Source organism: Podarcis bocagei (assembly GCF_964188305.1).
Source record: "Podarcis bocagei genome assembly, chromosome: 2".
In the NCBI taxonomy this organism is placed as follows: Eukaryota; Metazoa; Chordata; class Lepidosauria; order Squamata; family Lacertidae; genus Podarcis; species Podarcis bocagei.
In genome coordinates, this window is record NC_138126.1 from 112490538 (window position 1) to 112513749 (window position 23212).

Below are 23212 nucleotides of genomic sequence, written 5' to 3' on the forward strand. Positions count from 1 at the left end.
TTGCTGAAATAGTCTTCAGGATGTTTTTTTAATGCAGGCAGGGAGTCCAGAAGGAATAAGAATACTAGAGCACCAGCTTTGTGGTGGAATGGTGGATGATCATAGAATCGTAGAACGGGAAGGGATCCCAGGGGCCATCTAGTCCAATCTCCTGCAATGTGGGGATCTCTGCTAAAGCATCCATGACAGACGGCCATGACGGGAAAGGCCATGGCTAAGTGAGTTGTAGAACAGCAGGCCAGGGCTGGGACAGGCCCCTGCCTGAAATCCCAAAGTGCTATTACCAGCTAGTGTAGACAATACAGTGGTACCTTGGTTCTCGAACTTAATCTGTTCCAGAAGTCCGTTTGACTTCAGAAACTGTTCGAAAACCAAGGCATTGCTTCTGATTGGCTGCAGGAGCTTCATGCACTCAAGCAGAAGCCGCGTCGGATGTTCAGCTTCCAAAAAACGTTCGAAAACCAGAACACTTAGTTCCGGGTTTTCAGTGTTTGGGAGCCAATTTGTTCGACAACTAAGCTGTTTGAGAACCAAGGTACCACTGTACTAAACTAGGTGGCCTCAATGGTCTGATTCAGTATGATGATGATGATTAATATCCTGCCCACCTGGCTGGGTTTCCTCCAGCCATTCTGGGAGGCTTACAACATATATGTAAGACATCTCCCAGTGTTTCTATGATAAAATGGGATACAGCCAAGGAGATGTTCAGAGTGATGCTTTCGGAGTAACTCGACCAACTAACCAGAGCTGTGTGACAGGCAGAAATTTGACAGGTGAAGCACCTCACCCACCCCACCTGCTTTCCCTTTTTTATATACAGTATACCGTAAATATTTTTTTTTACTTTTTTCTGTTTTACACTTTAGAATATTCATTTAAACCACCTTAAAATGTCAAGGGCTTCCCTTCTCTTTCCACGGTTCATTTTGCGTATCATAAATCCCTGCACATTTTACCTAAACTAAACCATTCAGTATTCCATTATTGCACCCAACAACAAAACTTGTTTACACTGCTGAATTTATGTTATAATGCTGCCAACGTTTTCAAGTGTACGCAATTTTCACCCCACCCACTTTTCCAATTTCAGCTGCATCTGAATTATGACCTCGCTGTATACAAGTTGTACAAGTGACAATGAAGTATTTCAATTCAATCTGTTGTACCTCTGCCTATATTAAAAACGCAAAACTTCAAAGGGCGTGGCGAGATGGCGGGAGGGACATGGTAACTATATCTCGCAAGGTTATTTATACCTATTTTCGAAATCTTGCTCCTCCAGTGACGGGAAGCAGGGGGGGGGAAAGAGCGCGCGCGCGCGCGCTTGGCGAGTCATGTGACGACGGCTGCAGTCATATGACGAGGAAGAGGAGCGAAGAGGACTCTCTCCCCGTGTGGCTTCTTCGCAGCCATGCTCTCCCGCTTGCTGAGGGAGCACCAGGCCAAGCAGGGCGAGAGGAAAGAGCTGCAAGGTGAGCGCGGCCTAGCGCCCCTTCCGAAGCCTCCGGGCTCGCGTAGCAGCTCGGCTGCTTCGGACGCAAAAACCAAAACACCGCGGGGCCCCGGGCGCGCGGGCCTTGCTCCGAGCGTCGCCTTGGCAACCGCCCACCGCCAATGAAAACGCCCTTGCGGCAGCGGTGGGTTGTCGTTATTGGTCCAGAGGGTTGTCTTTGGGGAGAAAAGGGGAGGAGAGGAGGAGTGCGTACCTGCCGGCCGTCAGGAGCCAAACGAACGGGAGTTTCCGGCGCCTCTGTTTTACACTCTTGTGTACAGTACGTTTGAGCTCAGCTGTGAATAGGAATGTTACGCACTTTACCTACGGCATTTCGGGCCCTCCGGGTTCCCATACCCCCCAACATTTCTCCGATGTAATAGCGACTTTCTATATTATTATTATTATTATTATTATTATTATTTACTTTTGATGCCCCCGCCACTCTGGGCGGCTTCCAACATATATTAAAACATAATAAAACATTAAACTCCCCCTTCAAATGGCTCAGGGTTCAGATAACGTCATACCCTCCAACATTTATCCGATGTAATAGGGACGTTCAATGATGATGATTATTTACTATTTATGCCCCACCCATCTGACTGGGTTGCCCCAGCCATTCTGGGCAGCTTCCAGCATATATTAAAACCTAATAAAACATTAAAAGCTTCCCTTTCAAATGGCTCAGGGTTCAGATAACTCCATACTCTCCCAGCATTTCCCCGTTGAAAATAGGAATGTCCTAAGGGAAAGCGGGACTTTCCGGGATCAAACCAGAAACGGACTGTTGAAAATAGGGACACTTGGAGGGTTTTGGGTTCCCACCGTTTACTTGTAGAAATCGAGGGTTGCATTGAGCGCAGCAACCATGAAAGCCAGGAAATGGGGAGTTGTGGAGCAAGGTTTGGTGGAGAACATGTGGCTTCCTAGATGCTGAGGGAAGCGTTTTGGATTGCCTAGGCCCAAAAAAGTGTTTTTCCACTTGGGCATCTCTTCGCGTTGGCGCTCTGCCACTTTATCTGTTGGGTGGCTTGTTGCTGTTGGACCACAACTTCCATCACCCACTGGCAGCTTAGCTAATGCTCGGGGCTGATGGGCGTTGTAGTCCAACAACAACTGTAGACCAACCCGAGGTTGAAGAGCACTGCCAGACTCATTTTTTTAAAAGGCTCCTTCTGATTATTCTGCCTCAGTGTCCCCCTTCCAGCACACTGTCAAATTAGTAGGAAGGATATGGATGCACAAATATAAGTTCGTGCACACATTTAAGGCTGGTTCACACTCCTGTGTGTCCTCTGCTAAGAAAGCACAGGCCAGAATGGTTTGCCGCTTGCCACACTCCTTTCCCAGGGAAAATCTGCTCTTAAGCTTTAAATCTGAACAAATTGTTTGCTCCAATTGAGTGCTAAGTAGCGAGTTGGGGGGGGGCACAGTGGAGATGTTGAAAAGCCCTCAGTGTTTGCTTAGGGGAGTGGAGATGAAAATACCAAACTTGGAAGAAAAGGCAGCAGCACATGCATGTTTGACGATCTAGTTCCGGCATTATGAGGACAAGTTGCATGAAGCAAACAAAGCGTTGATACATCTTCAATTTGTGCCCCTCCCGCAAAACGTATAGACATTTTGAGATAACACTAAAGAGGCCTCTGCTTCCCCTCTCTCTAGAACGGCGGAGGCGAGAGGCCATTGCTGCAGCCACTTGCTTAACCGAAGCCCTGGTTGACCACTTGAACATTGGGTAAGCGGTACTGAGTAATGATGGCTCCTACAAATCTTTGGTTAATAGTACCACATACGTGGATGTTACCCATTTCGGCGTGTGAGCTGTTTTCCACCTTTAGGCTGCTAAATTGCTCCATTTCTAACAAGGAAATGTCAGCTGAGAACCTGCATAGTGGGGGACAGTCATGACTCGGTAGAAGTTCCAGCTGGTGCAGAATGCAGCAGCTGGACTGCAGACAGCAATAAATGGCTCATGGCTTGTGATACCGTTGCTAAAACATCTGCACTGGTCATGTTCAAGGTTCTTGTGTTTATATGCAAAGCCCTGAAAAACGTGGGTCCAGGATACCTTAAGCCCAGCTCAATCGCAGATGATGGTACACTTTCTATTGAATTCATATCTTTCAAAAAAGAACGACACAGGCTCCATTCATAGGCTATTAGTTTCCCTTCCATATTGAACACCTAACTGGCCTGCCCTAGGAGTTGGGCATTTCATGTTGCCAGCACCATATTGTGGAACAATCCTCCAGCCCAGATTCTAGCTAGCATCCTCGCTTTTTTACTTTCAGGCATCTCTTGAAGACTTTTTAATGTTGGCAGGCCATGTCTTGTGGCAGTGAATTTCATAGTTTAACTAGACGTCATGTGAAGAACTACTCCCTTTGATCTATCCTGAAACTCCCCATCACTCAACTTCATCAGATGACTCCTGGTTCTAGTATTACAAAGCATGTTGCTCTCCACAGCATGAATAATTGCATAAAACTCTCACATCCCTCCATAGTCACCTTTCCCCACTCCTAAAGAGGCCCCAAACATTTTATCCTTTCCTTGTAGGGAAGTTGCTGCAGTCCTCGGGTCCCTTTGGCTGCCATTTTCTGTACTTTTTCAGTTCTATAAGATCCTTTTTGAGTACTGCAGCCAGATCTATACACAACATTCCAAGTGTGGTTGCATCATAAAATTGTATAACGGCATTTCGATCTTGGCAGTTTTATTTTTCCTTTCATAATGATCATACATCATCTTGGTACACTTCTTTAAGTTGCTTAGAGCTGAATATTGAAGACTAGAGAGTTCCTGTGTCTGCTGAAGTAGCTTTCCAGTTCATTTAATTTTTGCCTTAGCTGATACCTCCATATTGCTCAGCAAAGCAATTTGCCTTAGCCTGAGAAAGTTTGATATGATTGGGAGAATATTAGCTTTACAAACCAAAGTTTCTAGCCTGCGGAGTTGACTGTAAAGGTTTTGGAAGAGTGACTTAAGATCCACAATGCAGAAGGAATAATTGCCAGGAATAATGGCTGAAAAACACCCTAAGGCAAGAGCTTTTTACGTCAGCAAAGTATAACATGCTAATTAGAAGGGCATTCTTTCTTAATTTTGGTCAGCTAAGCTCTTTGTGGTCCATGTTGCATTTTAAAGTTGTTCTCCCCTATTAAATTAAACAATATTCATAAACAGTGGACAGAAGGGCCACTAACCCTATGCCTTATCCAAGCTGCAGACCTGCCTCTCACTGCCATGAAAAGTGGAAGTTGCTGCATTTCTATAGCATGACCTATTATCGCCTTGACAAGTGGTGTCCAGTCTCTGCTATTGGCGCCATCCAGCTCTGTGGTTAGCGGATGAGAAGTCTCTGCTGCTTCATTCTTCTGGCCCACACTTCCCTAGGGGTTTTTTGGCAGCATTGCTAAGTCTGTATTGATTGTTTAGAATGGGAGAGACCACACGGCTACCCTTGCTTTGCTCTTTCCCAAGGATATTGCCACACAGTGTAGATTGGAGGGGAGCACAGAAAAGAAGGTCTATTAAGAAGTAGTAACGTACGTGTTAAAACAAATCTGGAGTAAGCTTTCAGGCGTCACTACTTCTGCACAGAAAGCATGCCTCCAGTTCACCTTCCTGCTTCTTGCCTGCTATTTTAAAGCAGGGATTACTTCACTGTTCCCAAACACTTGCTGTATTTAGCTGCCCTGGGAGAGTTACTTGGATTCCAGCTGCATGACTGCCAGGGCTGGTGGGATAGGGGGGAAACAACATCTCTGCTTTGACCAGTCAAGCTTCTTGAGTCTGTCACAGTTCAGATGCTAGAAGGCAATGTGAGGTTAAAACCCAACGCTGCCATTTTCATTGTCACCTTGCAAAATGTATGCAGACAAGACCATTTGTTATGGTATCCTGATCTTTTCCCCCTCACAGAGAACCACCTGTGGTCACTCTAGAGATGTTGGTGATGGGACATTTCCCCCCAAGCTTTTGATGGGCTAAGATGATGTTTTTGCAGTTACCGTACTGCCTCTTCCCTTCTATTGGCAACCTTTGCTTGATTTTCAGCTTTGAGGAGTAATTCCCTTCATTATACAGTAATTTTGAAAGCTTGGCCATAATAGGGGCCGCTATTTGTATGTGGGCTTGATAGAATGCAGAATTAAAGGCGCCCAGCCTCATGACATGCGTACATAACCTCCTGAGCTGTAATTGCTTGAGTAATCCTTTCTTCGAAATTCAATCTAGGAAATTTCCATTGATATAAAAATATTTTCCATTATTTTCCATACTCAACTACATTGTGTTTATACAGTAAATTGTAGTTTGAAGAAATATAGTTCTCCATGCTCTGTGCTTATTAAAGATGGAATGGGGCATTTCTGTTGTTCTTTTGTCAGTTGCCATGCTAAAAACATTCCTCGCTTGGTAGCTTTTTCAAAACATCTCTTGTTTTAAGGAGGCAAAGGATTTTTCTGCCCTGTATATGTACATGAATCCAGCGCTAACTCAGAAATAGTACCTCGGGTTAAGAACTTTGCTTCAGGATGAGAACAGAAATCGTGCTCTGGCAGCGGGAGGCCCCATTACCTAAAGTGGTGCTTCAGGTTAAGAACAGTTTCAGGTTAATAACGGACCTCCAGAACGAATTAAGTACATAACCTGAGGTACCACTGTACTGTGATGAAAACAGCAAGCTGCTCCCTCCTCTTGTCATTTCTAGCTGCTAAAATACTAAAATGGTCCTCTTTAAAAACATCCCACAATACTAAACCTGTATCAACTCGTCCTTCATTTATAATACATTATAGCCTTAATTTTTGGTGGGTACAGGTTTCTTAATTGTCACTCCAGCTTTTCATGTAATGACTTTATTTTCTTCCATCTAAGAAATATTATAATTCCCATCTCTGTGGAAAATATTTTTTCAAAGGGATATCAGGTGAGAAAAAACTCATAATTGATTAATGTATCTGCATTGGAAAGGAGAGGGGGGGGGACCTCCAAGCATCCTAGACTGGCCACCTTGTGCTGACCTTTGTTGATCTTCTGTCAGCATTAGACCAATATTCTTGCTGACCTCATGTCTTCACTTCCTTTCTCCCATCTTTCTGCCTCCCTCACGAGAGCAGACATACTTGGAACTCTCTTTTGAGATGCAAGAACAAGCATAGCTTATTGCATCTCCACATGTATTTCCAACAATAAATATTAGCTTACAGTGGTGCCTCGCAAGACGAAATTAATCCGTTCCGCGAGTCTCTTCGTCTAGTGGTTTTTTCGTCTTGCGAAGCAACCCTATTGGCGGCTTAGCAGATTAGCGCTATTAGTGGCTTAGCAGCTATTAAAGGCTTAGCGGCTTAGCGGCTAAAAGGCTATTAGCAGCTTAGCGGCTTAGAAAAGGGGGGGAAGCGGAAAAAAAATCGCAACACCCGCAAGACGTTTTCGTCTTGCGAAGCAAGCCCATAGGGAAATTTGTCTTGCGAAGCAGCTCAAAAACGGAAAACCCTTTCGTCTAGCGGGTTTTCCGTCTTGCTAGGCATTCGTCTTGCGGGGCACCACTGTACTTATTTTCGGAAAGCCAGATCCTCAGTGTGATTGTATCCAGAGTAAAGTGTACTCCTCAAACGGGGATTCTGTTTCAGCCCACCTTTTGACAGGGTTCAACTCCCGATGCTAAAATGCAGCCTGTGGGGCTGGCCACTTCTGCAGCAGCAGCAGGAGCATCACACAAGTAGAATTCTGCTCATATAAGCTCTAGATCCAGGCAAATGTGTCCAACCCTGCTGCCCTATCCTGATTGAAGCACGGACACATACAAGAATCTAAATACTCTTTAACTATCACTTAGCTTTCCTTACTGTGTTTATTTAGAGCATTTGTACCCCTCTCTTCAGCCAAAAAGGCTCCCGGAGCAGCTTACATACAACCAATTAAAACAAGCCAGCCCCTGCTCACAAGCTTACAATCTAATCTTCAAACACTTCCTTTAATTCCCCCAAAAGTATTTAATATAATTAACACACTTTATTACACGCACAAAATATTTCCTCACTACAGAGCTTAGTAACAAGATGCAAATCTTGTTGAATAACAGGAGACTTTTGTAAACGTGTTTGACCAGGTGAGTTAGACTGTTCGCATTTGTAAGTTGAAAATGTGTGCAATGAAGTGTTTGATGACAAGCCTCTCGCTAGGACAATACCAACAAACGCTGGTCCCTATTTTCGACTGATTCACTACTTGCACAAAAATCATTGCTGTCCCATATTCCAGATTTAACCCAGCTCTTCTGCCAAATATGTGTGTCATTGTGACAATTCAACCAAATATATACAGTTGAGTAAGAAAAGAGAACACATGAACTTAATTCAGAAGTTTCCCCCCCAGAAAATATATCCCCTTACAAAATACAAAAAGAATTAGCTCACTGAAGGAACATTTTAAAATGATTTAACAAGGACTATTAAAAGACTTCATTAATTGCCTAAGTTCATTAAAGACAGGAACTTAGTGGATTACAATAGTTCATTGAAGGCTAGGGAAGTATTCTCAAAAGAATACCTCAGATTAAGCAGCAGAATCTCAAATAAACGCCGATTTGATTAAAGAAGGGACTGGATCAGAACGCAGTAAATAATTCATTAAAAACTACTGAAACTTAATTAACCCACTTCATTAGGCAGGAATAAATGAGAACAACATTTCATGAAGGGATGTTAAAGACTTACTCGGAGAATGGCGTATGTCAGGGGTTTAGGAGCAGAGGCACGGGCAAGGGAGGAAACAGAGAGCGAAGGGGAGGAGGCAGAAGAAAAGATGAGTGATGACGACGACCCGAGATCTCCTAGTCTTTCCAGTGAATCAGAGGATTCACAGAAAGGAGCACCAGTGGCCAGGGCAAGGGGGGAGTCAAGGGGGGCACCCCAGGAAGATAGAGCCAGAAGGGACTCAGGGGGGAGCAGCTGGAAATCGGGACCAGCGTCACCGCCAGGAAGCAGGGAAGAGGAAGGGAGCCAGGGGGGAAGCGCTGGCAGCTCACCACAGGAGGGAGGGCATGAGTCAGGAGTGGCCACACCTCCATCGGGGAGCGAAGAAACGGTTAAGAGGAAGGTGGAAGGTTGGGCGCGCGCGCCAAGTTCAAATGCAGAGGAAGGCGGCGCAGTAAGCAGCCCCGAAAGGGAACCAGGTCCTAAAGCCCGGCGCAAGGAGGCAGGAGGGTCCGGGTCAGCGTCAGAAGAATCCCGGAAGGAAGAAGCCCCGGGGGGTAGAGGGACCCAGAGGAGGACAGTCAGGCGGAAAAGGTGGAGCAAGGCTAGGATATTAAGTTGGTGCACACGGGGCGGAGACTCAGACGGAGCTTCGCCGATCTAGCTACTAGACGTAGAGTTTGCGCGCAGCAGCGTGAGAATGGAAACTGTAATTCAATAAAGACTTTTACTTAATGATCGCTGGCTAGCGTGATCCTCTGTGAGCTAGGATCTTCAAGCAGCTCTGACAGCGTAGATGAAATTCCTGTCAAACACTAAATGCATTAATAGGGATATATATAATTCATATAAGCCAATTTAGGTGGGTTTTTCCTACTACGTGCATCATTCAGGAACCTGTTCCATCCAACTAAGGCAGGTGTGGGGGACAATTTTGGTTCCATAGGCCAGATCCTTATTAGGATCAGCCTCACGGGTCCAAACTTGACAGTTGGGCGGGGCTGCCCAGCTGTCAGTCACCTGACACTATTATTGACAGTCACATGATTGACAGCCGGGCTATCCTGCCCATCTGTCAAAATCCCTCGCGTGGGATTGCCAAGCACCCGACAGCCACTGACCATAGGGCTGGCAAAGTGCTTCCTTCTCCTCTCCCCTGGGAAAGACAGTAATAGCCCAGCACCTGGCATCGTAAACAGCATACGGGTGGATGAGTCAAAACCGGCAGCCGAAAGTTTCCGTGAGCGTTTCTCCTATTCTTTCAAGCTGCCTTCGCCTTTATAGCAAGTGTTCTTCGCTCTCTTATGTAGTCAATTTACTTATTAAGCTAGTCAGGGTATAAAACCGTTTCATCTGCTTCACTTGGATATCTCAAGTTACCTCGTTAAAGTTGTCATAAAACAGTATGTAACCAGAACGGGCAAACTTGCCCTCCCAGTTTCCGTTCCAAGGGTGATATTTATATGGCAGAAGAGAGCTCCCAGCAGCTCTTCCAGCTCCCCAAAGGTGGGCTTACTTGTCTGCCTTTCCACAGTGACATGGCGCTTCACTTTCTTTTACCTCTTACCAAGCAAGAGACATTCATTTTCAAGACAGGTGCTGGCTGGACACAGCGACTTGCATCTTGCTGGTCCTGTGGAGCAAGGTCCTCCCGTTAACCACATTGCACCCTGTGTATGAATTTTGGAGAACACAAAATCAAATTGACATTGATAAAACCAAATAGAGGACTGTACTTGTGACTTATGACAAACCTAGACAGCATCTTAAAAAGCAGTGACATCACCTTGCCAACAAAGGTCCATATAGTTAAAGCTGTGGTTTTCCCAGTAGTGATGTATGGAAGTGAGAGCTGGACCATAAAGAAGGCTGATCGCTGAAGAATTGATGCTTTTGAATTATGGTGCTGGAGGAGACTCTTGAGAGTCCCATGGACTGCAAGAAGATCAAACCTCTCCATTCTTAAGGAAATCAGCCCTGAGTGCTCTCTGGAAGGACAGATCCTGAAGCTGAGGCTCCAATACTTTGGCCACCTCATGAGAAGAGAAGACTCCCTGGAAAAGACCCTGATGTTGGGAAAGATGGAGGGCACAAGGAGAAGGGGACGGCGGAGGACGAGATGGTTGGACAGTGTTCTCGAAGCTACCAGCATGAGTTTGACCAAACTGCGGGAGGCAGTGGAAGACAGGAGTGCCTGGCGTGCTCTGGTCCATGGGGTCACGAAGAGTTGGACACGACTAAACGACTAAACAACAACTTGTGACTTCCCGATCCCATGCCAGTCGCTTATGGCAAAAACGACTTCTGGTGCTCCAACAGAGGCCTGGGTTTTATGTCCACTTTTGGCAAGAAATCAATTTCTCTTGGCTTGTAACTGAAACGGGGCAGGATGAGGGGTGTTGGCACTCCAGTGTTCTGTTTTTAACTAGATGTATTACTCATCCATCCATTTCCCCACCCCACATATGGCTATTAGAGCATACAAAATAGTTCAGGTAGTGCCTCATGAGCCAGTAATTTTTAAAAAAGTTTGGATGTCAAACTTACAAGTTGCATAGAACCATTCCTCAGGCTGTAAAATCTGTATTGTTTTCTGAAAGTGTTCTGGAAGCATGGAAGCTTGCCACCCTGAAACGCACGCAATCGACCCAATTGAATCTGAATTGCTTTACATCCCGTTGTCTCTTCCTATAACAGCAGCACAGCAACATATCTTGAAACTACCATGGCTGCCCGCAGTCTCCCCACTCTGGCCACACCCTTACTGTTTTGTGGGGGTAACTGACCTGCCCTTCCCTGTTACCCACCCTTGTTTGGGCGATTTATTCTCCCTTGGTGAGGAAAATCACTCCCACGCCTTATCATTGCCCAGCCCTTCACCTGCCTTTGCCTCGGCCATGATAGGTTCCAGATGTTCCCAGTGCTGCATAATGATTGCCAGATGTTGCTGAGCCGTTAAATCCTCTACAGCTTGGGAACTTACCCAGCTGCAGACTCCCAGCGCCTGCCTCTGCCCCTGGGGTTAGCTCGCTCCGAGCTGGGAAGCCACTCGGAATGGCGGAGAGCCGAGCAGAAAACGCAGCGATGGAGGGATTGGCAAAAAGAAATACGCTCTGTTTCCCTCCCCTACTTGTCTTAATTAACCGCCGAGCCTCTCTCTCTCTCCCTCTCCCACTCTAGGGTGGCGCAGGCCTATGTGAACCAAAGGAAGCTCGACCACGAAGTGAAGACATTGCAGGTCCAGGCTGCCCAGTTTGCCAAACAGACCGGCCAGTGGATCAGCATGGTGGAAAACTTCAATCAGGCTCTGAAGGTCGGTGGGAGAGCTGCTCCTACGGGGGAGGCACATATCTTGCACAGTAACCTCAAGATTAGCCTAAAAGTTACAACGGGACTCGATGGGTGATGGGAGGCGAGGTTTGGGGATGGGGAAGCATGGCTGGGTTTGCGCAGAGAACAAGGGAGAGAAAGGGGCTCGTGGGCAATAAAGGAGAATGGATTGGGGCAGGCTTTGGTGCGTGCCAGAACAATTGAAGTAATAACAAATTAGCCCTTGAGTATTGCGGCTTGCTGAGTAGTCACAGTTTGTCCCTGACATCTGAGGCAGTAGGTGATCATAGAATCAGAGTTGGAAGGTACCCTGAAGGTCATATGGTCCAATCCCCTGCGATGCAGGAATCTCAAATAAATGGCTCAGTTGGTTAGAGTGTGGTGCTGATAATTGCCAAGGCTGCAGGTTCGATCCCCATATAGGACAAATGCATTCCTGCATTTCAGGTGCTTTGACTAGATGATCCTTGGGGTCCCCTTCCAACTCGACATTGCTATGTTTCTGAAGCCTTCATGACAGGTGGCCATCCAGCCTCTGCTTAAAAACCTCCAAGGAAGGAGAGTCCACCACTTTCCAAGGGAGTCCATTCCTCTTGCTGTTAGAAAGCTATTCCTGATTGTCTGAGAGGGATGCCGCAGTGTATTAAGCCTATACCTGCAAGGGAGAACATGAAAGTATGCATGGGGAAGCAGAGAATGAGAAAACACCTGGTTGGAATTAAGGAGGGTGAGACACGTTGGGGAAACCCAATAGCCTGCATATTCCAATTCACAGCTTTTGTGCTGAAACAATATAGACTCCCTGATTATAGGATTCTAGTCATGGAGCACACTTTGTGCTGCTTCCAGTTATAGGTGCTCCTGACAATAATCAGTTGGAGAGCTCCACCTGCTGGGCATGGGGCTGCCCATGTTATCAACTCGGCAAGAGAGACAAAATAATCAGAATATGTTATCCCCACAGAATTGTATATATGTGTGAAATTTGTATCTGGTACAGTTTTCCACCCTAAATGTTGCATGGAGAAATTTATTTAAAGCTGCCATATAGAGCTGTTTAAAAACCCACAATATATAGCTGTAGTGTCTTGTGGAATTGTTCTCAAAGATAATAGTATAACGTTCTGGGACATTAATTGGAAGTGTTAGCATGTCTGGTCATGCCTGATCCTGGCAGAATCTGCTAGTATATGTAGTTCTTCTCTTGTACCTTAGTTAGCCATTTCATCTATTGAAATAAAGTCGCAAGCAATTGAAATTATTGAAAGTTGCTTGTGAACGGTAATTCTTAATATGGTGCTGTCAATTTACATGGCATTTTGCAAAGTAGTATAAGCAAGAGAGATGAGTCTCCGTCCCAGTGAGACCACAGTCTTTTTGTCCGTAGTGTAGGAGACAACAAGGAGGCAAGGGTAAACTTGAGCAAATGTGTTAAGCTTGATGGAAAAAGTGAGGGCTTCAAGGAGGAATTTGGAGAAAGAAAAAGGCTGCATAAAGAGTAAGGAACCAAAGGAGAATTGCAGAGAAGTTAGGCCAAATCAGAGAACTCAAACTGTACAGTGTGCTTTGAACTCACCCGAAATCTCCCTGCCCTAACTGGGTGTCTGGGAGTAAGATTGAGGGCAGGTGGAGAAACAGGGTGCATGCCGTTTGATACGCAAAGAGATGAGTGTTTTGACTGTGACTTCTTCTTTCCGGCAGGAGATTGGCGACGTGGAAAACTGGGCACGTAGCATTGAAATGGACATGCGGACCATTGCCACGGCCCTAGAGTACGTTTACAAAGGGCAGCTGCAGCCATCCACCTCCTGAAATGGACACCTTTCCTCCTTGGACCCCCTTCCCTCGCTCCATGCAGCCAGCAGCGTGGGGGCGCAAGTAAAGAAATGGCAAATCCCTTGTCTGCCAGCCCTTATTAAATGGTCAGCGGCTGCCTTTCTGCAGCAGCGGGCGAGATCTGCCCTTGCCCCCGCCTAGCGACTGAAAGGCACGTTGGCCTGCGTGTGTCACTGCTGAATGAATGGTAGTGGTATCTGGCTCTGGGGAATTAAAAACAAACCAGTATTGATTCAGGAGAAACACAACATACACACAATGAAAGGTGGAGAAGGGGTTGTGCAGACCAGCTTTTTCCTCTCGCTGTGACAAAGCTAGAAAGAACGGAATAAAAACGAATGGTTTAAACGCATGTTGAGTGTTGGCATGAATCACTAAGGGGAGCTCAGCGTGTGTCCTGGCTGCATCTGCTGCCCAGGCCCATCTTGGAGAGAAGCAAAGATGGTATCCTGGCTCCCCTTATCCAAACAGGCAACCTCACAGAGACTTGAGTACTTCGGTGTAGGTTTGGCTCAGTGCCCGATATGTCTCCCAGCCTGGCCTCCTCATCCTCTTTAGTTTTTAAATCCTTCTCTGAAGGTCCTTTTCATGCCTTAACAAAGGAACCGTTCTCCGGCTAGTTTTGTCCTAATCTACTGTGATTCAACATGCAGCGCCTGCTTGTTAGGGGGCGGTGTGTGTGTGTAATGGAATGAGAAGAGGGTTAAACCCCCCAAGTTCCAGCCTCACTTCCCTTCCCCCTCCCCACCAGCCAACCTTGCCGCACAGGAGACAGAATCTTCTATAAAAGCCCAAGGAAAGCAAAGTCCTTGACATCTCATACCCCTCCTACTTTTTCTGTGAGATGCCTTACTATTCAGTCTCTTCAATCCCACTGACCTCTTAAAAGTAGATTTCATAACTGTAGTGATGGGAGCTCTTGAATCAACAATGCCTTTTCATTACGTTCCTTCCAAGCAAGTCCACTGATCACAAGACTTGGGGCAGAGCTTAGGCATGGGATCCTAGCTTCCAACACACTCCTTTATCCTGCACGCTCGGATACTTTCAGTGGCAGGTTGTTCCCCCTTGGACTTAGGAGGCTCTGTCCCACTTTAAAGCAGAGAAGTGGCAGTATCCGACATTTCTTCCAAGTTGCTTAGGATTCCCAGCTGAAGGATGTCCACACATGGAAGCAGCCTTCATGTGAGCCTCACTTTGGTGGAGCAGGAGATGCTTAACGCTCATCGCTACACTGCTTTCCATGCTGCATGCTTGGACGCTGGTGGTGTTTTTTTGTTTTTAGTCAGCCCTCCTGCCATATTTACACCCCCACCACATGTGAACATAATTCCCTGTTTCCTGGCATCCCCTCCAACATAACACCGATATTCCTTGTTTATTTGATTTAATCTGACTGGTGTTAAATCCCATCTCCAAATTAATTTATAATAATTTTCTTTTATTCTTATAGACAACATTTTCAGTGTAAGATTCTCCCATATTTCCCCCCAGCTTTGACTATCTATCTGCCCTGTTGTCTCCTTTTCCCACACCTCTTTTAATTTGTCTTCTTGATCCTCCATTTCTACTAATATTTTATAAATTTCACAGGTAGACAGTCCTCCTGCCAAACAATACCATAAAATGCAACTCATAGCTCATTCACAAAATGGCAGTGGACAGGGACTACCTAGCCATCTCCAGTCCAAAGGCCACACAGAACATAACAGGCTATATTCAGCCAGGGCCCATTGAAATTAATGAACCTAAGTTAGACACGGCTGCTGACTTCAGCAGTTCTACTCTTGAGTAACAATTGTATTGATTACCACCCTATGTTTTCTTAAAAACTGAAGTCCAAAAGACAACAAGTGGGGGCATGCGAACTTATCTCAGTCCCATAAACAAGGCGACTATGACTTACCACTGAGTGTGCCACAGATGCAGCAGATCTTGAGATGCTGTTCGCAATGGGTGCAGCGTGGTGGACACTTGAAATTCCCCAAGGAAAGGTGGGATACAAAATATTTTAAATAAACTTCAGATGTGCATCTGATTTACCCTGATGTGATTAAACTATGGAAGGATTTTTCAGTACCAGCTCTCCTCTTACCACACCCTCCGGTTGTTTTCCCTTCTCAAGAGTTTTATTGTATGTTTTATGTTGTGCATTGCCTCGGGCAGCTTTTAAGAAGAAGGGTGGTTATCACATAAATGAAATTGTTTTTAACAAATAGTCTTGTTCCACCCCGAGCATGGTCCGTGAGGACGGGTTTCAAGGAAAAATGCAACTCTTGTATCCTTGTATCAGCTTCTTCATCATAGCCCAGCCCTTTAAGTCTAAGATTTCTCCGATTCCCCAGTACACATCTCCTGAGAGATTTAACTGGAATTCAGCTGAGTGGAGGTTAACCGGGCAGATTGCTTTGCAGCTGCATCAAGGGTTAATGCTGAGGCTGTGTCCCTGCCCCTTAGCGTCCACCGGGAAGCTGATTGGCGAATGCTCTGGCTTCTTGCCCTCCTGGACTTTGGCTAGGAGCAGAACTCTTGTCCGCTCTGTACAGCAGAAGCCAAGCAGGGTAAATAGTCCTAGACCCAGCAGAGACTAGCTGCTGCTTCTGCCGCTGGAGTCTGCCAAGTTTATCAACAGCTGCATCTGGTGAGAAGGTAAGGAGGACAATGGGTGGGTGGGGTGGTATTGCACTCCACCTAAGTTCCAGGAACTTAACGGAACAAACCTGAACCATCTTCCTCTGCATGGCTGCAACCCTGTGGATGGCAAGGTGTGCCGCTGATCAGTCCGTCTTGCAGCTGAGGAAGCTGGGGGGGTGTCTAATGGGAAGAGCTGAAATCCGAGTGTGGTCTTGACACCTGAATAAACTTACTGTCTGCTTCAGCGCAAGTAGCAGCTGTTCTCTTCTTGAGGGAGCTGAAGTCACACATGCAAGACAGGAGTGGAGTTAGGAATTCAGGCTCCTAAGCTCCAACTCTGGAAGAGAAGACCCAGTTCCGGAATGTCTTAAAAGCATGCTCTTTGAAATCTTGAGTTCTGTGTTGGCTTCAGCCACTGTGGCTGTGCCAATGCACAGATGCCCATCTCCTCTGCATCTGGTGGGCTCTCACCACTGGGTTTGAGAAGTGGTATACACACGGCATTAGCTGCATTCCACATCTATGCTGCTGTTTGTTCTGAAATAATTGTGGTTTGATGCATCTACCACCAAAGTAGCTTTGATCCAAATTGAGGGGGAGAAAGATCAGCCTAGCTGCATTTTAAGCCAGTAACATGTACAAAGCCTCTCTGCCTTTAACTGGACCCGAGATCTTTCACCCTGAGCCCGATTCGTACAACTTTCTTCCTCCTCTGGGGATGTCTTCACACTTGCCTTGGAACAAAGAGCCACTGGCATCCAAGTTCCGCATCCTTTCTCTTTGAAATGGTGTCGGATCACAACCCAAGGTTTATGCAGAAGACCTGGGTGGGTGTAGATGGGGCACCATAAAGTGACTGCAGAGGGTCTCTTGAGAGGGGGTGGGAATGTTTTTTGTAAATATTTGGCCTGGTCTACACATGCAGTAGAATGTAGTGGCAGAACTCTGTGGCAATAGAGTGATATGTGCAGCCCACAGGTGTGAGAGAGCATTTGTGATCAGCTTTCATGTCCTAACAATACCCAAAGGGCCAGAGGATTTTCTATCCCTGCCCTAAAATTTAGTTATACTGTAGTACCTACTAAAGAACAGCAGCCTAGCCAGTTCTGCATCTCTAGACAAAATCACCTTTGACCCTCTGTTTTGCGAAAAGAGTGTGACCTCTGTTCTGTACCAGGTGAAGTAAAGGTATAAGGTAAAGGACCCCTGGTTAAGTCCAGTCAAAGCTAATAAGCCTGCAAGGTAAATCATACATAAGACTTAACACCTCAGACTGATCGGTGTTTAAGTGTGATCTCTGCGCTAGAAGTACTGCAGGAGTGAATGTGCTTATATTTAAATTACATTTAAAATAAAGACCAATAAGCGTTACTATCATTTGCCACAACTGCTAGGACAAAGGGAAGAAATCTTAACTCACCATCCCTTATTTGGCCTGTCTGAGTGAATAGCAGAGAGATGCTTATGAATTGTTTTTGAGCACACGAGTCCTCCCCTGACCTTTATGTGCTAGATGAAAATATAGAGCTGCCTCATATGGTATGTAATGCGGGCCTCATGGTCCTTGACCCTGAACGGGACCAGGCCACTTACAAAACTGGGTTATGAAAGCTCCCCTGATCCTTGCATTCTGGAGCAAGGGGGAAATCCTCTAGTACCCAGCCACTGGAGTCTCATATGTTACTATTACTTCAAGGGAAGTAATAGTGCCACAGTATTCTGCTCTGGTCAGACCTCACCTGGAGTACTGTGTCCAGTTCTGGGCACCACAATTCAAGAAGGACACTGACAAACTGGAACGTGTCCAGAGGAGGGCAACCAAAATGGTCAAAGGCCTGGAAACGATGCCTTATGAGGAACGGCTAAGGGAGCTGGGCATGTTTAGCCTGGAGAAGAGGAGGTTAAGGGGTGATATGATAGCCATGTTCAAATATATAAAAGGATGTCACATAGAGGAGGGAGAAAGGTTGTTTTCTGCTGCTCCAGAGAAGTGGACACGGAGCAATGGATCCAAACTACAAGAAAGAAGATTCCACCTAAACATTAGGAAGAACTTCCTGACAGTAAGAGCTGTTTGACAGTGGAATTTGCTGCCAAGGAGTGTGGTGGAGTCTCCTCCTTTGGAGGTCTTTAAGCAGAGGCTTGACAACCATATGTCAGGAGTGCTCTGATGGTGTTTCCTGCTTGGCAGGGGGTTGGACTCGATGGCCCTTGTGGTCTCTTCCAACTCTATGATTCTATGATTCTATTCTATGATTCTATGTATGGACCGAGCTTCCGTGTGAGAGAAAGCCAGGCATTGAATTCCCCAAGAATTGAGCTGGAATTAATAAGGTACCGCTGTCTTATCCATGTCAGGTAGCAGATGTCAAATAGGTACCGTGCTTGTTGCTGGATTAGTTCAGATTTGGATTCGAGGCCGAACATAGTGCCTGCTGACAAGAGATTTCCCAAAGGATACGACACACTTGCATTTGTGGCTGTTGATTTTGTTTCACGATCCCAAACGAAGTCTGGCAGCTAGGATGCCTTGCTTTGCTTCCCCATCTACTGCCTGGGGGTTGGGGGGAGCAAATGACAAGCTACTTTTGCAAACTCACAGCCTTGGACTCTTCATGAATTAGTCCAGAGTAGCTTTCTTTCAGCAACTTAAAAAGCAGAGACATCACCTTGCCAACAAAGGTCCGTATAGTTAAAGCTATGGTTTTCCCAGTAGTGATGTATGGAAGTGAGAGCTGGACCATAAAGAAGGCTGATCGCCGAAGAACTGATGCTTTTGAATTATGGTGCTGGAGGAGACTCTTGAGAGTCCCATGGACTGCAAGAAGATCAAACCTCTCCATTCTGAAGGAAATCAGCCCTGAGTGCTCACTTGAAGGACATATCGTGAAGCTGAGGCTCCAATACTTTGGCCACCTCATGAGAAGAGAAGACTCCCTGGAAAAGACCCTGATGTTGGGAAAGATGGAGGGCACAAGGAGAAGGGTCGACAGAGGACGAGATGGTTGGATAGTGTTCTCGAAGTTACCAGCATGAGTTTGACTAAACTGCGGGAGGCAGTGGAAGACAGGAGTGCCTGGCGTGCTCTGGTCCATGGGGTCACGAAGAGTCAGACACAACTAAACAACAACAACAAGCTTTCTTTGCTGACAAGTTTCCCAGCACAGCTTAGAACTCCCTCTTTACCCACAAGTATGCACGTAAAGAATGGCAGGGTCCTGTGCTTCTGTTTTAGTGTATTTTAGTGTATTTTTCATCTTTGTTGGAAGCCGCCCAGAGTGGCTGGGGAGACCCAGCCAGATGGGCGGGGTACAAATAATAAATTATTATTATTATTATTATTATTGTTGCTTTTACCACATGACATGTAAAGTATGAGGCCAAATGTGCACACACATTCTGTGGTTTAGTAATTGCTGGAAAGAATAGTTTGGGTGATTTTTATTTTAGTATTATAAATCAGTTGCTGGTGATGGTGTGGCAGTTGGTGAAATCCACAGAGGAATTAATTTCATACCCATTAGGGGTCTACCACAAAGGTGGGTCCAGCCAGCCTCACACAGTTGGGTTTTTGAAGCAACTTCAGAGCGCCTGGTGGTGAGCTTGGCTGACATGGAAACACACACAAACTCCTCACAACACCCCTGTGAGGTAGATAAGGATTGGGGAGTGTTACTAGCCCAAAGGCACCCAGTGAATTTCATGGCTGAAAAGGGATTTGCACCTGGGACACCCCAGTCCTAGCTGGTGACTCTAATCCAGGCATAGGCAAACTCGGCCCTCCAGGTGTTTTGAGACTACAATTCCCATCATCCCTGACCACTGGTCCTGTTAGCTAGGGATTATGGGAATTGTAGTCCCAAAACATCTGGAGTGCCGAGTTTGCCTATGCCTGCTCGATTTGCTACGTCATGTTAATATCACCTAAGCAGGGATATTATTGGACTTCCACTCCCATCAGCTCCAGCCAGGGATGACTGGACTTGTAGTCTAGCAACAACTGTATAGGCCCCGGCTTAAAGCATATTAATATTCTATTGCGACGAGTCTATATTAATTGGCCCGTTTTAAAACTTAAGAGGTTTTTGCTCTGTGCCTCAAATATATCTGCATAAAAGAGTACAACCCTACGTTATGCCTATGTTTGTCCAAAGAACTAAGACACGAAGTTGGAAACCTGCTGCTGCTGTTGTTATCCCATCTAATCTCAGTCACACCCAGGCTTGTGGCCCAGTTTAGGGCAGGTCGCCATGGCAATCGCTAGAGCAGGAAGGATGTAGAGGAATGTGTGGCGTAAAATGTGTGTATGAGCCCCTGCTTAGAGCTGTGGGAACAACCAGGCCTGATAACCTGCGTCCTGCTCTTGGACTGCACTGCCAAATTCTCCCGCTAGATGCAATAGCTCTGGAGAGAGTTTGCTTGCATCTACCTCAGAGAGTCAAGTGGTCATATATAGACAAGGACAAGGCTGACTCCTCATGAGAGCACTGCAAGTCGCAGGCTTTGATCACAGCCCTGAAAGATTCCCAATCCCTGGCTCCCCTGAGACTTATAGCTTCTCCATCTCTGTGTTGAGCAGAGTTCGTCCAGATGCTATAACTTATCATGTCCACAGGAAACCTAAGACTACATGCACAATGAGTGCAACTGAATGTCGCACGAATACAATCAATCCATCAGCATAAGCATTTCTGCTTGCCACACAGAATGGTCTTCCCTCGACCCTCCAGACCAGTTCAGAGCTAAACCACGTGGGAAACTGCTGTCAAATACAGCGGTGTAGCGTGGGTTGTCAGCACCCAGGGCAAGGCAAGTAATTTGCACCCCCTAACCCGGGGCAAGGCAAGTAATTTGCGCCCCCTAACCCCTAACCTGCCGCTGCTGCCAGCTTCTTCTTGCTGCTGCCTGGTCTGGTCTGGTGTGGTTCTCTCCCGCGCTCAGCGCTGTGCTGGGCGGCCGCTGCACTGTCCCTCCCCCAGATAGTCCCTCGCTCTCTCTCCGCACCGCACGCCTGGCACCCACCCCCTCCACAGTGGGCGGCGACCCAGCGGCTTGGATCGGATTCGCACAGCCAGCACTGCAGTGAGAGAGAGTGAGTGAGCCAGGTAGGGGCAGAGAGCTGCGAGTGCGAGCGCGCCCCCCAGATGTTGTGCCCGGTGCGGCCGGCCCCCCTGCACCCCCCACGTTACGCCACTGGTCAAATATAAATAACAAGCTTAAAGCTAGTTAATGCATGGAGGGGTGAAGATCACAGAGTTGTATTCCTAGACCTGGTTAGGTCATGTTCCCTCACCTCCATTTAGGAGGAAGTGTTATTCGATCTCCCTTCCTCCCACATTATGTTCCCAAGCCACCAAGGATGCCTCAGTACCAGTTATTTGTTGTTGTTTTTAAAAAATAAAATACTAGCCACATGAGGGTGAAAAATGTAGCATTACGTTTAGTTTGGCCCTTAGTGTGCTGGTTCGTTTACGATTACCTCTTTGGAAGAGCCTAAAATGGGTTAAAATATGTTGAGGATTAATTAAAGCATTTGTTTGTTTCCTCATCATCTCTTCCTATTACCTCAAAATATATAAAGGACAATCTATTTTATGTATTTCTTACTGGCCCTTCACCATAAGGTCCAAGAATGGGTTATGTAACATTACTGTATATACCCGTATAAAAACAGATGAACAGTGACATTTTTAAAAACAAGTTAAACCATTACAAAATGATATAAATTCAGCCAAAGAGGTGGACCTCACAAAACAAAATAACTTAGCTGCCAAAGGCCAGGGTTGAGAATCTCCCAAGAGTGATTAACATGACTGATTAGGTAACAGCAGAGTAGAACAATATCAATAGACAGCTTCGTTCTAGATTCAGAAGCCTACTGATTCTCAGGGATTGGGAATCTCTTGCCCTCCAGTACAGCCAATGATCTAGGAGAAGGGTTTCCCAAACATGGGCCTCCAGCTGTTGGACTACAACTCCCATCATCCAGTGGTCAGGGATGATGGGAGCTGTAGTCCAAAAAAACCCCACACAACTGGAAACCCTGGTGTAGGGTAATAGGAGATGTAGTCCAGGAACACACTAGGTTTCCCACTAGAGCCTGGCCTATGTGATTAGGACAGATGGATTTTCCTTGTTGACCTGAAAACAACAAGCAGAATTCAGCACTTACTTGTGCCCAGCCCACCTTGCCCATTTCCCCTTACCCTGCAGGTCTTCGTCGAGACTCCACTATGTTGTGTTGCTATGCGCTGCTCTTCAGTATCCTCTGGATTGTGGTGTGGTTCTTGCGCGACCGGCAGACATTGAGCTCCTACAAGGACAAGTATGTCTTCATCACAGGCTGCGACACGGGTTTCGGGAACATGCTGGCCAAGCGCCTGGACAAGAAAGGCTTTCAGGTGCTGGCAGGTTGCCTAACCCAGAAGGGGGCTGATAACCTACAGCGGTCCAGCTCGCCAAGCCTGCGCACCATCCTGCTGGACGTCACCAACTCCGAGAGCATCTCTAAAGCCGTGCAGTGGGTGAAAGGCGAAGTGGGAGAGAAAGGTGAGTCTCTCGCCCCGGTAGAGATCCGGAGGGTGGGGGGCAGTGGGGTGAGTCAGGTCTGAGTGTGTGTTGTGCTTCTACAGAAAACACGGAGGAGAAAAGTTCTGGACACTGAAGTCAACTTTCTAAAACTGCAGCTTTCAGACAATGCAGTACTAGCCGGAACAAGAAAAGCTCTTTAAAAGAGCAGGGTTTTGAGACTGCATTACTCAAAAACACAGGGCAGCGTAACTGGCTGGGCACCAGTGTGCTTAAGGATTAAGACAGCAGCACAACTGCTAGTATAATTGCTGCTTTGCTGCTGTTGCTCCATTGGACCATTGATCCAGATAGCCCAATACTGTCAACAATGGCTGGCAGTGGCTTTTCATTGTTTCAGACAGGAGTATTTCCCCAGTCTCCTAGAGACTGAAACTAGGTTGTTCTGCATGCACAACATGTGCTCATTAATGCTCGAGTTGCAGCTTATTATTACTAGCTTTAATTTACAGTGTGGTGTACTCATTATATTGTGATCCCAACATAGGTCACAATTATACCCATTTTACAGGTAGGGAAGTGAGATAGAATAATGTATACTGTCATACCTTGGAAATCAAATGGAATCCATACCAAAAATCTGTTCGACTTCCAAAACATTTGAAAACCAAAGCGCGGCTTC

General features: G+C 46.3%; 3 protein-coding genes across 6 annotated transcripts in view; 2 read left to right on the forward strand and 1 right to left on the reverse strand.

Annotated features, from left to right (window-relative positions):
- The window catches only part of ITGA7 (integrin subunit alpha 7), a 93373-nt gene extending 78020 nt beyond the window's left edge, over window positions 1-15353 (reverse strand). For 2 of the 4 annotated variants that reach the window (XM_081181267.1, XM_081181265.1), the window contains exons 1-2: window positions 15275-15353; window positions 9770-9872 (exon numbers count right to left, since the gene is read on the reverse strand). In XM_081181267.1, coding sequence (XP_081037393.1) covers window positions 9770-9783 — 14 coding nt within the window. In that variant the 5' untranslated portion in view covers window positions 9784-9872; window positions 15275-15353. Of the gene's footprint in view, window positions 1-1259; window positions 1400-1709; window positions 1792-9769; window positions 9988-15274 lie in introns of those variants that run through there. The other 2 variants (XM_081181263.1, XM_081181266.1) reach the window with 2 other exon arrangements.
- Window positions 1315-13720, forward strand: BLOC1S1 (biogenesis of lysosomal organelles complex 1 subunit 1). Its single transcript, XM_081181601.1, has 4 exons — window positions 1315-1475; window positions 3164-3236; window positions 11383-11515; window positions 13234-13720. Exons 1-4 carry the CDS (start codon window positions 1415-1417, stop codon window positions 13342-13344), a joined length of 378 nt encoding a protein of 125 aa, XP_081037727.1. The 5' UTR covers window positions 1315-1414; the 3' UTR covers window positions 13345-13720.
- Window positions 15354-15859: 506 nt separating the features above from the next.
- RDH5 (retinol dehydrogenase 5) overlaps window positions 15860-23212 on the forward strand; it is a 12155-nt gene continuing 4802 nt past the window's right edge. The window contains exons 1-2 of the mRNA XM_081183902.1: window positions 15860-16017; window positions 22216-22607. Coding sequence (XP_081040028.1) covers window positions 22236-22607 — 372 coding nt within the window. The 5' untranslated portion in view covers window positions 15860-16017; window positions 22216-22235. The remainder of the gene's footprint in view (window positions 16018-22215; window positions 22608-23212) is intronic.